The sequence below is a fragment of the Sorex araneus genome, chromosome 3, assembly GCF_027595985.1.
Source record: "Sorex araneus isolate mSorAra2 chromosome 3, mSorAra2.pri, whole genome shotgun sequence".
Classification (NCBI taxonomy): domain Eukaryota; kingdom Metazoa; phylum Chordata; class Mammalia; order Eulipotyphla; family Soricidae; genus Sorex; species Sorex araneus.
In genome coordinates this window covers 2843760-2859619 of record NC_073304.1, presented here as the reverse complement: position 1 = coordinate 2859619, position 15860 = coordinate 2843760, and the positions used below count along the sequence as shown (strand labels likewise).

Below are 15860 nucleotides of genomic sequence, written 5' to 3'. Positions count from 1 at the left end.
CGCGTTAAGCTCCTGCCTTGCCCACAGCTGGTGTCACAAGCGCCACATCCGCACTTGGCCCCCAGTCCCACCTCCCTCTGCCCACACAGGCCCGTCCCCTCCGTGCTCCTAGGCCCTGTGCTCCTAATAACGCAGCCTCGGCACAGGCTGGCCACGGCTCACAGGGCCGCTGCTTGCAGGGGGAGGCAGCGCTGGCCGTGCTGCGGCCCGAGTCCGGCCGTCCCGGGCAGACACTGAACCGCGTCTGTCCAGAGGCAGGGCGGGCATCGGGACTGGCCTTGCACGGGCCCCGACCTGCCCTTTGCCCCCTGCCACCCTCGTCTGGGCCCCCATCACACGGGGCGGGGCTGCCCCAGGGGACAGGCCACATGCTGGCTTCCTGCAGGCTCCGGTCCCCTGTGAAGCAGACACCTGCCCTTCCCTGTCCTGTGGCCCTGGGCACACACACAGCCTCTCGGGTGCCAGTGTCCCCCGGGTCACCGTGCCACAGGACCCTCCTGGCACCAGAGGAAGGCTGAGGCTCGCGGCTCTGGCCCCTGGGCTTCCAGAGGGTCATTGTTCAGGGACAAGCCCCTTCCTGGGCCTCAGTCACCCCATCTGTAGAGTGGTGCCACCAGCCCTAGTAACCACAGCTGGTGAACGCGGGGCCCTGCCGAGTCCCGCTGCCACAAGGGGTGACCTCTCCCGAGTCCAGCAGACCCCCCAGGACGAGGCGGGTCTAGGCGGCCCCCCCGGGACGACCAGGCTGACAGTGGACACAGCAGGAACCTCGGGCCCACAGAGGGAGTGGGCTGAGCCCTGTGGGTGCTGGTTCTGGAAGCTTCCTGCAGAGCGCCCCGTGCCCCCTGGGGGTCCGCAAGCAGCCCTGGTGCAGTCGCTGTGGAACGAGTAAGTGGGGGCTCCTGGGGCCCCTCCAGGGCGCCGGGGAGGCGCGGTGGGGGCACGCGCGTGGGCTGGGGGGACGGACCTGCGTGCAGCTCTGTGGGCACCTCCCCAGGCCTCCCGCGGCCCCCCTGCCGGGTCCCCAGGGCACTGGGACAAGGGCCTTGGCGGGCTGCCAGCTGCCCAGCTCCAGGGGGCAGGCAGTGACCGGCCTAGCCTCTGGGCGCAGTCAGCCCCCTCCATGCTGCCCCGCCCCCGCCCCCTGGGTATTTAAAGTCCCGGAGGCGTCCCCGGGTGGTTGCGGCCGCCCTGCGGTGCCCCGGACTGCTCTTGCCACTGGCACTCGGGCCGGCCTTGGCCACACACACCCCACGCCCGCCCATGGATTTTGCTGCTGGAGCCTTTGGAGGTGACACACAGGACCCCAAGGGCCCCACTGGGACCCTGGTCCCGGGGCACGGAGGGGGCTGGGGTACACTGCCCTGAGGAGCGGTGGAGAGACAGAGGGTCCTGGGCGCCCCCTGCCTGGGTGTGCACGCCTGGGGGGGACAACCCAGAGGGTGCAAGACCGGGAGGGGCATGACCGGGGGCCATGATGAGGGGCACATGGCCAAGGGGGGCATGATCAGGGGTGCGTGACCTGGGGGAGCGCGATCAGGGGTGCATGGTCGGGGGGTGCATGGGTTCTAGGAGAGGGCGGGCTCCCAGAGGGGGGCTGAGGGGTCGCGGCCCGAGGCGGGGTGACCGTGAACTGGCAACACTGTGCTGGGTGCCGGTGGTAGGTCTCGGGTGCGGCTGGTGGAGCCATCAGAGGGGAGCCGGTCGGGGACCGGGGCCCCAGCCCTGGAGCGAAGGGGCAGGCCCCCCGGGCAGAATCCTGACCTCCTGGACCCCAAACTGTTCTCTTCCTCGCAGGCCGGTTGCAAAAGACTGATGGAGGAGAGGGCAGCGGGCCGGCCCGGCCATCGACCCTGCGGCCGGGCCACCTCGGGCGAGCGGCCCTACGCCTTGTCTTGTGAAATAGCAGCGCCTCTGGGGACAGCAGGGGGGATCCTCGGGGGAGGGGCGCCCCGGCAGGACTGACCAGGGCCTCCTGCTGGGCCGCCCTGTGCCAGCTGCTTCCCACCTGGTCCTTGGCCCCAGGAGGACACTCTGAGGGGAGGCTGGTCACTCGACGCAGCCAGGAAGGGCTCCCGAGCCCGTAGCTTCCCTCCAAAGCCCAGGGGCAGCCTGGGAGGAGAGGGGCCTCTGCTCTGGGCCGGCCCTGAACTCTCGTCATGGAAGAAGCCAGGAGGGCTCCAGGGAGGAGGGGATGCAGTGACAGGGCTCTGATGGGTCAGTAGGAGTTCAGCGCATCTACTGGAGGGCAGAGACGAGCATTCTACTAGGTTCACTGTCCTCTGCGTCACTCCTTCTGTGCATTCATTCATTCATTCATTCATTCACTTTGTTCCTTTGTGCGTCTCTTTGGGTCCTGGGCCACATAGAAACAGAGTCTGGGGCTGGAGAACCAGCTTGGTCAGCTGGGCGCAGGCCTCACCTGAGAGTCCGGGGTTTGAGTCCTGCCCCTGCATGCTTCCCGAGTGTCCCCAGGAGTGACCCTGAGCAGAGCCAGGGACAGCCACCCGCAACGTCAGTCAGTGTGCCTTACTGTCCCCAGAGCCTCTCCCCCTCCCTCCCTCTGTGCCCCAGAACATGCCCCTTGCCCCCGGCCGCCCACGGCCGTGCTGGGGGCCAGGACACGGGACCCGGCGTCTGGGTCTGGGTCCGGGTCAGGAGGGACACGGGCAGGAACGGGACACGGGCAGGAACGGGACACGGGCAGGAGCGGGACGGCTCCTTCTGGGGGCTCTGGCACGGATGCCCCGGCCCTGCAGCTGGGCGCGCCCTGGCTGGGAGACGGGGGCTGTGTCCGTGCCACGTCCTCCAGGGTGTCGGGGCTGCAGCCGGAGCAGCGGGTAGGAGAGGCCGCGCCCGGGAACCCCGAGGGGCCGACGCGGCTAGCGGAGCGGCCTGGGGCAGGGGACCATGACGATGGCGTGGGTGACGTGGGCCGTGAGGACGGTCCCCGCAGAGGCCAGTGTCTCTCCTGCCCTGACCTCCTCCCTCCCGCAGGCGTCTGCGGCGTCGCTGTGGGCTACCCGCTGGACACAGTCAAGGTGTGGCACGCGACTCCCCTGCCCGCGCCCCGCGCCCCGCTTGCTCTCGGTGGCTTCGGCACCCCTGCATGGCCGCTCCTCTCCTGTGCGCTAATCCAGGCTACGGGGTCTAGGTGCCTGGGCCTCGCCAGCTGCTCGTCATTCCTCCTGGGGCGCTCACTGTCCCTGCTCAGCCCTCAGACCCGTGTGTCCGGGAGGGCCAGGGGCTCGGTCCCGCCCTCGTCCAGCCGCCGACCTGGCACGGGGCCTGGAGCCAGCCCTTCCTGAAGCCGCCTCTCCCCCAGGTCAGGATCCAGACGGAGCCCAGGTTCACAGGCATCTGGGACTGCGTCCGGGACACGTATCGCCGAGAGCGGGTAGGCCTGCCTGGCGTCAGGAGCCGGGCGGGGTCCGACCCCCGACCTGCCCCTCGCTGGCCAGCACAGATGTGACCCCTGGCCTGGAGCTCCCTCTCCGCAGGCCTGGCCCGCGCCCTGGGGCGGGTGGGGCTGGACGGCAGGGCTGGGGGTGCTGCTTGCGTGTCTGTCCCCTCCTCTGGGCTCACAGCTCAGCGGCCCTCGGGGCAGGGGGACGCAGACGCTCTCACGGGGGGCGGTGGGGAAAGGGAGCCGACGGGCAGAGGCTGGGCCTTCTCAGGGCCACTGCCTGGGCCCAGCGGCCCTGCCTCACCGAGGAGACGAGGCCTGGTGGCTCCTTTCCCGGGGCCCCGGGACGGGCGGACAGAGCAGGGCGACGCCTCCGCTCCCCTGGCCAGGGTCCTGGGGGCCCTCCCCCCGCTGGCCGCCCACCTGACCACACTGTCCCGCCGCCCGCCAGCTGCCGGGCTTCTACAGAGGCCTCTCGCTGCCCGTCTGCACCGCGGCGCTGGTCTCGTCCGTGTCCTTCGGCACCTACCGCCACTGCCTGGCGCGCATCTGCCGGGCCCGCTACGGCAGCGCCGACGCCAAGCCCTCCAAGGCCGACGTCACGCTCTCGGGATTCGCCTCGGGCCTCGTCCGTGTGAGTGGGGAGGGGCGGCAAGGCGGGGAAATCGAGGCGGGGAAGCTCAGCTGGCTGTGTCTGGGCTCCGCGGTGGGGAGTGGGTCAGGCCAGCGCAGTGACGCTCGCGCACGTGGCGTTCTAATGCCTGGGTGGGAGGCCGCGTCTTCACGCGCCGATGGACACTCCCAGTGGGGTGCTCCGGCCGCCGGGAGCACTTCTTCGGCACGCTCAGAGTGAGCGCGGAATAAACCAGGGGTGCTAGCTGGGGGGCAGAGCAGGCTTGGAACCTGGGGGCCAGCTGGAAATTTAGGGTCTCGGGCTGCCCCCCTCCCCCCACTCCAGGTCTTCCTGACGGCGCCCACCGAGGTGGCCAAGGTCCGCCTGCAGACTCAGAAGCAGGCGCAGCCGCGCCGGGCCTCAGTCTCCAGTCCCGCGGCCGCGCCCCCGCTGTGCCCCGTGGCCCCCGCGAGTCCCGGGTCGGGGCCCAAGTACCGCGGGCCACTGCACTGCCTGGCCACGGTGGCCCGAGAGGAGGGCCTGCGGGGGCTCTACGCGGGCAGCTCGGCCCTGCTGCTGCGTGACGGCCACTCCTTCGCCACCTACTTCCTGTCCTACGCCCTCCTGAGCGAGTGGCTGACCCCCGCCGGCCACAGCCGGCCAGGTGAGCGGCGCTGGGGCTGGGGGCGGCAGAGGCCGGGAGGTGGGGGGGGGGGTCCGCCCGGCGCGGCGTCACGGCCCTGGTGGTGTCCCCGCAGACGTGCTGGGCGTGCTGCTGGCCGGCGGCTGCGCGGGGGCCCTGGCCTGGGCTGTGGCCACCCCCATGGACGTGATCAAGTCACGCCTGCAGGCGGACGGCCAGGGCGGGCGGCGCTACCGGGGCCTCCTGCACTGTGTGGTGAGCAGCGTGCGCGCCGAGGGCCCGCGCGTGCTCTTCAGGGGGCTCGCCCTCAACTGCGGCCGCGCCTTCCCCGTCAACATGGTGGTCTTCCTGGCCTACGAGGCCGCGCTCCGGCTCACCCGCGGCCTGGCCCCGTCGTGCCCCTGACCACTGCCCCGACAGAGGGGCCCGGGGTCCTGACAGGGGCCTCCGCGCCGGGGACCGTCCCCGGGAGAAGCTGGGCGGTGGCCTCCCGTGGCCCCCACCCACCCAGTCCCCACGACGTCCCCTCAGACGCCCGGGGGGTCTCTGCCGGCCCACCCCGCCCTGCCGCAGCAATAAAGTTTCCAAGATGCGCAGTGACTGTGTGTGGTGGCCGTGTGCCCACGGGGGGCTCGGAGGTCAGCCTTGGACGGTGCCCGGCGGAACGCCCCCCTCTCCCCACAACGCCTCGACCACTCTGCCCGTGGACACCTCCTCCAGGAAGCCTTCCTGTGGGCCAGGCGCCCTGTCTGTGTCCTGCTCGGCTCCCTGGCCCTGGGCAGGCGCTCGGGCTGTGGGAGTGGCTGGGCGCTGAATGAAGAGCAAATGAAGTTCTCCCAGCCCAGAACGGGCGCTCTGACCATTTTTTGTTTTTCCCTCCAACCAGACCTGTGCCGTTTGGACCCCCCACCCTTCTCCTGGCGGGAACGGGATGGGGACGTCCCAGACAGCTGTCGGGAGGGGTCTGATGCCCGCAGGCTGGGAAACGTGGCCGGCAGGGCAGCTGGGGTCCATGAGGAAGCTGGGGCCCCCACTGGCACAGGGGCGCCGTCGGCTTCTGAGGCTCAGCCCTCCCAGGGACAGGCAGTGACCACCCGGACAGCGCAGCACCGTGTCTGGGCCACGTGCCGTGCCCTCACCTAACGGGAGATGGGTGGGTGGGGTCGGTGCCCAGGGCCCACCAGCCACGCGGAGCTGCCACAAACCCCATCACGGTGCCCGTGTCTGAAAGCGAGGACCAGGTGCGTGCAGCCCCCGCCCCCAGCTGGGAACACTGTGTGGGGGCTTCTTCCCCGGAGCCCACACTGGGACTGTCTGTCCCCGAGACCCGGCCAGACAGGGGCCATCCGAGGGTCCGCTCCCTCCTCCACGCCCAGACGGAGACAGCGACAACGGCCGAACCAGAGGGAGTTTATTGAGGCCACCGAGGGACGGAGGGTGGAGCGCGGGGGAGCAAGCCGGCACCTAGGGGGCCGGGCCACAGGCAAGGCTCACGCCGAAGGGCGTCCACACAGCCCGGCAGCCAGCCACGGGCCTGCTCTGCGCGGTGCCCGTGGGGACGAGCATGATGGTGACCCGAGGTCAGGGGACGGCGAGGTCCCACTGAGCGAAGCTGCAGAGGAGCGGAAGCGGCCGACTCCCGCCGGCGTCAGTGGAGGGGCAGCTGCCGTGGCAGATGGGCGGCGAGGCGGCAGGCACCCACTGCCCGCACATCCCCCCGAGCCCCCTGGCCTACAGGGCCCGCAGTGACGCGGTGGACACGGCGTGGCTGGCTACAGAGCAGGGGTGTGCTCGGGGCGGGCTCCAGCCAGGCCTTCCGCATGCAGGGCCTGCGCGGGGAGCTCCCACGGCCCGTTCTGGGGCACACGGGGCTCAGGCGCTGCTTTGGGACGCCTGGGGCTGGTCTCAGGCGGGACTGGTCTGGCCCCCGCGCCCCACTGCGCCCTGGAGCCTGCCCCCAGGAGACAGGCAGACTGGGGGACCCCCAAGCGCGCGGGGCATGGGCTCGGCGGGCGGGAGGCAGGGAAGTGGCGCCTCCCTGCAGGGCGGGGCCAGGCGCTACTGGAAGTCGTAGGTCAGCTTCCGGGGCGTCATGAACGCCTTCACCATCTCGTCCGTGACCTCCTTGCGCCGGGCCTGGTGCTCGGCGATGAGGGGCTGCAGGACCTCGATGAGCGTCTTCTTCAGCTCCCCGGTGAGCATGGCGCCGCTGGTGTAGTCCTGCCGGGGGCACGTGGACACGGACGTGGCTGCGCTCGCCTGGGCCCCACCCACCGCCCCTCGGCTCGCCCTTCTCTGAAAGTGACTGGAACCGAGGTCCAGGGGTGGCGGGGATGTGTCCCCGCACAGCCAAAGGGCAGCGGGAAAGGGGGAGCCAAGCACACACCGGGGGCACAGGGCTGGCCCCGCCCCTCCGGCTCCGCCTGGCCCAGGGCACTGGGCGGCAGGGCTCAGGGCCCGATGTCATTCCAGAACCTTCACTGGGCCTGCAGCCCCACTGCCAGCCCCACCTGGCTCCTCCCATCGCTGCCGTGGCAACTGCCTGCCATGTGTCCACCCCCTAGTCCTGGTGACCCATCCTCGTCTGTCCCTCCCCTCTGCCTCCCAAGGGGGCCTTTTCCCACTCACGAGGTTTCCTGGGAAAGATGCTGAACTGGAAGACCCGGGAGAGGCTCGGAGAGTGTCCGGGCCTGAGACTCGGTGCCCAACTGCCAGCGTCTGGCGCCCGTCCCAACTCTCCCAGTGGCCAAGTCACCCTGTGCCCCAAGGATCTGCACCCCTGCTCACCTTCCTGATCTGCTCCAGCTTGTCGTCGTCCTCCAGGAAGAAGGTCAGGTACATGAAGGACACGTCCACGTCGCAGTTCCCTCCAAACTGCCGGTGCTCCTCCACGGTGTCCCGCCCTCCGGAGAACGCGTGCTTGTTCACCTGCGTGCAGAGGGGACCTGAGGCTCTGCCGCCGCGGAGGGGCCCTTTCTGTCAGAGCCTGGCTGGGGGCGGGGGGCGGGGGCGGGGGGAAGCACCACCAACTGCGGCTTCCTGCCAGGCGTGGCTCCCCGTCCCAGGCCTCTCTGCAGACAGGGACGAGGAGGGTGGACTGGCTCCCACACCCGCGCCCCAGGGACACAAAGAGCCGGGACAGCTAAACCTGAGGGAATTCCTAAGGGAGGTGACAAGCTTCAGAGCCAGGGGGACACTGCTGCCTGGGGCAGCAGAGCAGAAATGCCCAGAGGCCAGGCGGTCTCTGTCCCGGCAGAAACAAGGGTGCAGGGATAAAGCCACCAAGGGCAGAAAGGCCACACGCACGGGAAAATAAGTGCCAGGAGAGAAAGCCTCAGAAAGCAACAACAAAAAACGGTTTTCAGGACTCTCTGAAGATAATCTTGGAGAGTCTAGCTGACGGCCAGACAGCGCTGACAAGGACAAACAAGTTCCTGCCACTGCTCTCCAGTGTGACAAATGGCCCTGGGGCCCCTCCTGGAGAGCGCCCTGTAGCCAGTTCAGACAGTTCAGTGCTGGGCCTGGTGATGTGGCCTGGGGGGGGGGGTCAGGGCCACCCCACAGGCACCTGGAGGTCTCCCAGCTACACCTGGTGGTGCCTGGGGGGCCATGCTGTGGTGCCAGTTGAACTGGGCTCTCTGGCTCTCTCCTCGGGCTGCTGCCCCTGGCCGGGGTGAGCGCCGGGGAGGGGCCCAGCACCGTGGCGCCCATCCTTCCTTCTCGAAATGGGCGCGTGCAGCCACGCTGGCCAGGGCGCCCCCGGCCAGCCTCACGGGCACACAGCTCCTGCGGCCGGCCTCTGCGCCAGGCAGTGCCGGGAGGAAGCCCGAAGACTCGACGCCCGGCCCAGGGCTTCCTCCCGGCGAAGCCCCTCATTAGCAGTCCCCCAGCCCGGTCACGTGGTGGCTGTGAGGTGGCACAAGGACACAGCCTGCCAGGCCTCAGTGGTGCCCCGGACACAGGCCGGGAGGACGGGAGCTGGTGGCTCTTGGTGGTGCTGGCGCCTGGGCCAGCACAAGCAAACAGGGTCCAGCCGCGAGGAGTGCCGGGGAGGGCCTGAGGGCTGCTCTAGGCGCGCAGCGGCGCAGACTCAGCCACCTCTGCTGGCTGGCAGGGCTGTTAGCGCTGCCCCGGTGTCCTGCGTGTGGTGGTCCCTGAGGCTGCCGCGTGTGGCTCGGCAGGTGCTCCGGCCCTCCCAGCACCCACCTTTCTGGGCAGCACTTGGGGGCCACCTCTCCGCGTGGGACCTGAAGGCCTCAGGGGCCAGCACGGCTGCCCCTGGTACCAAAGGCGCCGAGGCCTCACGGGGACTGGTGTGTGTCAGGGCCCACGCTGTGCGAGAAGCCGTGTATGTCCCGGTGCCTCTGCTCCAGCTGTGTGGCCCGAGGGCGCAGCGGGACCCCCTGCACCTGGGTTCCTGCCGAGCTCACCCGCACGCCTGGTACCACGGGCCCGGCTGACCCTGCATGGGTGCCCAGCGCTCTGAACGGGGTCTCCATGGCCCGGGCCCACCCTCTCCCAGTCCTGAGGCCCACAGCGAAAGTAACATCCCTTTGGGTGCTGGGACCAGCTGCTTCCTTGAAACACACTTGGCCCCCCCGGCACCCACACTCAGGAAGCCTCGGCGGAGGGAAAGGGAAAGGGAGAGTCTGTTTGGTTCCCACCCCCAGGGCGAGCAGGGCCCGCACTTCCTGCCGAGCTTTGCTATCTGGCTTCCCATCGCAGCCAGAATCTGGGGGACTGCAGAGGGTCAGAGGCTGGCAGTGACGCGGCTGGCTGCGGGACTCACTGCAAAGGCATTTACGGGTCAGGCTACGGTCCCCCTCCCGGCACCCACCAGGCCCAGGGAAACACGGACAGCTCTGTGGGTCCCGATCACTATCCAGGTGGTCCACAAGTATTTCCTGGGTGCCGCTGCACTGGCTGAGGGTGGGGGCACCCTGGGCGGGATGCGCCTGTCGGGGGAGGGAAGGAAGCCTGCTGCTGGGCCCTGGGGACCCACTTCCTTCAGCTCTTTGCGAGTTGGCACCACTGTCCCCCAGTGACACTTTGAAAGGGAGACGGTGAGTGAGGCTGAGTGGCAAGTCTCCCTACCGTTTCCCCGGCCCTCCTGGACGACCGCCACGAGGCCACGTCCAGAACAGAAGAGCAGGCTCTTGCTTAGATGAACGGACGTGGACCAGCCTGTCGTGGCGCCCGGGGAACGCGCGCAGGCTCACCTTGGACTTGATCTGCTTGGCCGTGTCAGTGAGGAAGATGGAGGAGTTGGGGTCGCTGGCGCTCATCTTGGTCTGCGCCCCCTGCAGGGCGGGGAAGAAGGTGGAGTGCAGCAAGGCAGGCTTGGGGTAGCCGATCCTGGGGGCCACGTCTCTGGTCATCCGGAAGTACGGGTCCTGCGGGAGAGGGGGGTGGTTTGGGGCCTAGGAACGGACTGCGGCCCCTTCTGCACCCCTGACGCCCAAAGCCCAGGGCCAGCCCCTCCTCACCTGGTCGATGGCACAAGGGATGAGGCACTGGATGTCGGACCTGTCCTGGAAGATCTGCGGGAAGGAGTTGCTGAAGGAGGGAGCAGCCTGGATGGCGGGAAAACTGATCTTCCCTGAAACCAAACAGAGACCAACTTCGACCCTGCTGAGCCATTCAACGGGGGGAGACACCAGTGGGCTTCCCCACACGAGACAGGAAATAATCAGAGAAATACAAAAGCCAGGAAAGTAGAAACAATTAGTCTCAGTTTATGTCTATCCACTTTGTCTCTTACGATTTTATTTTTCAGGGTGGCCGCACATGGAGGGGCTCAGGGCTTACTCTTGACAGGGCTCAGAGGAAACTCCTGACAGTGTTCGGGGACTGTATGTGGTGCAGGGATCAAACTGGAGGTTGCCATGTGCAAGGCGGGCACTCTAACCCCTGTACTGCCTCTCGGGCCCTGTGAGATGCATTTCAGTTGTGATATTATTTACATTTCTCTTATCCTTTCACAAGTGACCTTTTATTTTTTTGCTTTTATTTGGGTCACACCCGGCAATGCACAGGGGTTACTCCTGGCTCATGCACTCAGGAATTACTCCTGGCGGTGCTCAGTGCTCAGGGGACCCTATGGGATGCTGGGAATTGAACCCGGGTCGGCGGCATGCAAGGCAAACGCCCTACCCGTTGTGCTCCAGCCCCCACAAGTGACCATTCTTCGCTGTCACTAGCTCTGCACACGTCTCATACATTATTTAACTAACCGCTAGTCACTACGCTCATAGGTTGTTCTCATCTTTAAACACATGCATGCTATCGTCAATGTTTTCCTGTGCTTTGTGGTGCTAGCGAAGTAACCGAGGGCCTCACCAATGCAAGGTATGTGTTCTACTGCTGAGTTCCATCCAGGCTGACGTGAACTATCTTGGGATCTAAAGTGTTTTTGCCGTTTCGGAGGAGGTGAGATATCTGTGGGGCCATCTCCTGAGTGATCTGCATAACCTGCCCTGAGCAGGCCCCCAAGCAAGGCACGGAGGAGGGGCTTCCTCCCACCGGCAGAGCTCCAGGGCAGGGCTTGGTGGAGCATCTAGAGAGGACTCCCCCGCAGGCCTCGGCCGGCACTCCAGGAACAGGAGCCCCTGGCAGAGCGGGGAGGGGGTCTACCCTGAGCATATCCTAGGAGCAGTCTGAGCCAGCAGCTGACACAGCCCACCGGGCCTGGAACCATGCACAGAGGCCACGTGTGGAGGGGTCAGGGGCAGCCCCAGGTCTCAGGCACGTTTCGGCCTGCAGAGCGGAGGGTCTGCAAGGCGACAGGGTCAGCACATCTGCACGAGGGCAGGAGTGACTTGGAAAGGGCCCGGGAGTCACGCGTGTCAGGAGGGAAAGCTCTGCAGGCCCCGCAGCGCCTCTGCCACAGGCAGGACACTGAGGTCCTGTGACAAAGCATGAGCACTGGAGGGTCAAATTCTTCATTTTTTTTTTGGTGAAGCAAGAAAGTTTTTATTGAAGCTTATAGCAAGAAGGGGAGAGAAAAGGAGAAACTGTGGAAATAAGCAAGGAAAGAGACAAGCAAGTAGAGGTGTGTTCAAGGGAGAACACGGGCACGAGGAGTGAGCCTCTTTCTTTCCGTTTCGGGCCACTCCTGGTGGTGCTCTGGGCCCATGTGGTGCGGGACTAAAGCTGCGCCTCCTGTGAGCAGCCGTGTGTTCCCGCCTGGGACACCAACTGGCCTCCTTCGCCTCCTTTGTCTTCCCCAGACCTGGCGATACTCAGGGCTTACTCCTGGGCCTACACTCAGAATTTCTCCTGGTGGTGCTCGGGAACCACACGGGGTGCCGGGGATCGAACCTGGGTCGGCTGTGTACAAAGCAAGCGCCTTCCCCGCCGCCTACCGCTCCAGCCCTGGCCCTCTTTCTTTCTCAGGCTTGCAATGGACTACGGAGGGGACACAGACGGACATCTCAAAGGACAGCACACACAGCTGGACACAGGGCTGCGGGCACGGTCCTCTTCCCTGACCTGAAGTTTCTACCAGAGAGGTGGCGACAGCTCGGGCTGGGGGCAGCCCCTACTCGCCAGCAGGGCTGGCGGCGGCTCCTTACCGATGCAGTCACTGTCGGAGAAGCCGAAAATGCCTTTCACTTGGTTGAAGGTCACGTGCTTCTGGATCTTCACCACATTCCGGTAGAAGCCGGGGCTGGAACTGCAAAGACAGTGAGATCAGCGCCCGCTGTGGGCGGCCTCCGAGCACACACAGAGGCTGAGCACACGCTGGGCGGGAAGGTGCCAAGAACCAGCTGCAGGTGGTTCCTTTCCTGCGGGGCTGCCCAGGAGGGGGACCCGCGTGACTCCACGGAGGCCACAGCAGAGGCCCAAGTCAGGGGCTGCCACCCTGCAGGCTCGGGTCGAGGCTGAGAGCCTCAACAGCTCTTCCTTTTATCTTTTTAAAAAATGATTCTTGGCTTTGGGGCCATACCCGGCAGTACTCAGGGGCACCCCGGCTCTGTGCTCAGGAATTACTCCTGGCGGTGCTTGGGGGAATGCATGGGATGCTGGGGACTGAGCTGCGGTGGGCGCTGTGCAAGGCACACCCCCTGCCTGCTACCCTGCGCTGGCCCTGAGAGAAAGCATCTGAAAGCAGAGTTCAGGGGCCTGGGCAATGGCTGAGTGCCAGGGCACACGCCGGCATACGCCAGGCCCGAGTTCTATCCCTGGCACCGCAGGCCTCTCTTCCTCCCAGGGCTGCTGGGGGCAGTCCTAGCGGCCAGCGCACTGCAGAAATGTGAATTCAGTTATGCGCGCAGAGAAAGGCCCGGATTCATAGACACTGATTTCGCTCAGAGGGTAACCAGATTTCAGTGCGTAAACAAGGCGCCATTCCGGGGCAGAGGTGACGAGTGAGCTTGGGACTTACTGCTCATCACATCCTGGAAGCAATCTCACTACCCTGCGTGATAGGGAGCCGGTGCGGCAGAACTCTGAGCTGTTCAGGGGCCACCTCCCACGTGGCAAGTAAGAGGGAGCGCGACCACCCACTCGCCGTGCCTGGGGGCGTGCAAGGAATGTGCTGAGGACAGTGGACAGGTGTGTGCTTTTATAACAAGTCATTTTGCTCCTGGGGCCATACCCAGGAGCACGCTCAGGGCTCAGTCCTGGCTGGCATGCAGGGCAGGCCTCCATTACTCCTGGTGGGGCTCAGGGACCCTCTGGGGTGCCAGGTCAGTTGTGTGCAAGACAAACACTAACTCTCTGGTCCCAACAAGGTCTTATTTTGACCCAGCAATGCTGAGGGGTTACTCCTGGTTCTGCACTCAGGAATTACTCCTGGCGGTGCTCATGGGATGCTGGGATTCGAACCCGGATTGGTTGCATGCAAGGCAAACGCCCTACCCGCTGTGCTATCGCTCCAGCCCCTATTTTGGCTTATTAAATGGCCATTCAGAAACAACTAGACCATGAAGGAATGTGTAATGGTGAGTCTTGACTTTGTGAAGTAGAAGATAACTCGAGGAGAATTACACCCCAACTTTGCAGGATGCGTCACAACCTTGAGTGAAAATCCTCTCTTTGGGGTGGGGTTGGGGGTACACCCAGCAGTCCTGGGACATCTGTGACGCAGGGGCTGCAGCTAGCTGCCTGCAGGCTAGAGCCTTGGCCTCTCTGCCATCTCCATGCCCTCGGTGAGACTCCTACAGGGCAAATAAAACCAACAACCCAGAACGTCCATCAGGGAGACATTGTCTACCAGCCCACGGGCATCTGGGCTGTCTCCAATTTGGCTGTGCGGCTGCTGACTGAATGGCTGCTCCTGGGAATCGCATTTGCGAGAGCCAAAAGTCCCTCCTCACCCCATGTAATCCAGGTCGGAGAAGATGAAAGTCTTGTTGATGTCAAAGCCGCAGGCAATGATGTCCTTGGCGTTCTCCACGGCGTAGCCATGGGCCTGGTCCAGGGTCAGGTCCTTCCACAGGTACTTCTCATCATCGGTCATCTGGATGACCAAGGGCACATTGAACACATCCTGCAGCCACCTGGGAGGGGAGACCGGGACGAAGACCACAGGTTAATGCCATGCAGACGAGCACTAGTCTGTCGGCAAACACAGCGAGCACCCTGGCCCAGAGTATGACCCGGGGTGCCAGACTCACTGCTCGCCAGGCGCGTCCCGGCCGGGCAGCAGCCCCGCCAGCGCGCAGAAAGAGCTGTACAATACGGGAAGTTTTCACTTTTTCTGCAGTGTTGGGGATTGAACCCAGGGCATCACACATGCAAGGAAAGTGCTCTACCACGAAGCCCCATCTCCAGACTCCCCAAAGGGAGGTTTCCAGAGAGAGGAGGTGGGCAGAAGGGGTGAGGATGGCTTCTGGCATAGGTACCGGCACGGGGAAGAGAGAAGCTTTGAGGCAGATCAGCGCATCTGCCCGGGTGATGGCAGAGATGACCGCATGGTGCTGACCACGAGGGCTCCGTTCCAGGGAGGTGGAGCCCAGACGCGGCAAGCCCATCAGTACCGACTTGCGGCCCAGCACATGTAGGGTGTGCCACCCCCACCCCCCGTTTTTGTTTTGGGGCCACACCCAGTAGGGCTCAGAGCTGACTCCTGGCTCGACACTCCACTCAGAGAATCACTGCTGGTGATGCTTCGGGGACTATATGGAGTCCCAGTGATCGAACCCGGGTGAGTCACTGTCCTATCTCTCCAGCCCCACTTTCCCTTTCTTAGCCCTACCATGATGTCTAACCCTTGTCCACAGTCTTGTGACCTTATGACTGCCCACTGCCAAGGTTAGGTCACCCCACCGACTACAACGGAGGGTGAGGCTCTAACCCATACAGTAACAGAGGACGAGGTGCCGAGAAGCAGCCCCCCGTGTGCCACAACACCTCCCTTCAGGTGAGCCCAGGAAGAGTCGAGGGAAAAGGAGCAGCTGAGGCACCAGTCCCCTTAGAGTTCCTGGGGCGAACGTGCAGGAGCACTGTCTTGTGAGTTTTGGCCTCAGTCTGGTCGTCACGCCCCAATTCACCAACAAGCAAGAAAAGGCCCATGGCTGATACTTACTTTGTGAAAATGAACGGGATGAGGTGACCTACGTGCATGGCTTCCGAAGAGGGGCCTCTGCCCGTGTACAGATAAAACGGTTTCTTGTTCTCATAGGCATCCAGGACTTGATTCATATCTCTAAGAGACAGAAGGCGAAGGGGAATGAATTTTTTCCCATTTTTTTTAGTATATTTAATTTATTTATTTTTGCGATTTTTATACATTTCATAAACCAGTTCACAATAATTCATTACATATAACAATTCAAACACCCACCCAACCAACAAGCATCTTCACACTACAATAAATGGGAAGTGTGTAAAGGTTGTAGATTTCATTCTAGGGCCCTTTAAGCCCGTATGTAAGAGAATACAAGCAAGTATGTTAAAACCAAATACATGTGGGCTGCTTTAGGTACATCAGTGGGCTAGAGTATAAGAGGTGGTACGGCTGCATTTGTGTCCGTGTGCTCCAGAAAAAACTGTGTCACTCTCTTCTGGGAGCTTTGTTTTATAGGCTCTGGATCTTGGCCTTTGATGAGATTATGTAGTGCTGGGGGCAGTTTGTGGGTGTGGCTGCCAAGCTACTGGAAAACTAGGGATCTGGGTGGAGGAGGCCCAGTCACGATCTGAGCAGGCTTGGAGATCTCAGCCATGGGTCCCGCATACCTGGGTTCCTCTGACAG

At 64.6% G+C, this 15860-nt stretch overlaps 2 protein-coding genes across 3 annotated transcripts in view; one reads left to right on the top strand and one right to left on the bottom strand.

Moving 5' to 3' along the window:
* Positions 1–1190: 1190 nt before the first annotated feature.
* Positions 1191–5227, top strand: SLC25A47 (solute carrier family 25 member 47). The gene is made up of 6 exons (XM_055133092.1): positions 1191–1291; positions 2998–3041; positions 3326–3397; positions 3858–4040; positions 4365–4683; positions 4778–5227. Exons 1-6 carry the CDS (start codon positions 1264–1266, stop codon positions 5065–5067), a joined length of 936 nt encoding a protein of 311 aa, XP_054989067.1. The 5' UTR covers positions 1191–1263; the 3' UTR covers positions 5068–5227.
* Positions 5228–6052: 825 nt separating this feature from the next.
* Positions 6053–15860, bottom strand: part of WARS1 (tryptophanyl-tRNA synthetase 1) — a 31148-nt gene continuing 21340 nt past the window's right edge. For both annotated transcript variants that reach the window (XM_055133382.1, XM_055133381.1), the window contains exons 5-11: positions 15194–15313; positions 13983–14165; positions 12237–12337; positions 10149–10261; positions 9882–10055; positions 7450–7590; positions 6053–6882 (exon numbers count right to left, since the gene is read on the bottom strand). In XM_055133382.1, coding sequence (XP_054989357.1) covers positions 6721–6882; positions 7450–7590; positions 9882–10055; positions 10149–10261; positions 12237–12337; positions 13983–14165; positions 15194–15313 — 994 coding nt within the window. In that variant the 3' untranslated portion in view covers positions 6053–6720. The remainder of the gene's footprint in view (positions 6883–7449; positions 7591–9881; positions 10056–10148; positions 10262–12236; positions 12338–13982; positions 14166–15193; positions 15314–15860) is intronic.

Excerpts from the sequence above, each read along its gene's own strand:
- SLC25A47 (XM_055133092.1), top strand. The coding sequence starts at position 1,264 with ATGGATTTTGCTGCTGGAGCCTTTGGAG. Across the intron at positions 1,292-2,997 it reads TGCTGCTGGAGCCTTTGGAG|GCGTCTGCGGCGTCGCTGTG; the intron begins GTGACACACAGG and ends TCCCTCCCGCAG. Across the intron at positions 4,684-4,777 it reads CGCCGGCCACAGCCGGCCAG|ACGTGCTGGGCGTGCTGCTG; the intron begins GTGAGCGGCGCT and ends GTGTCCCCGCAG.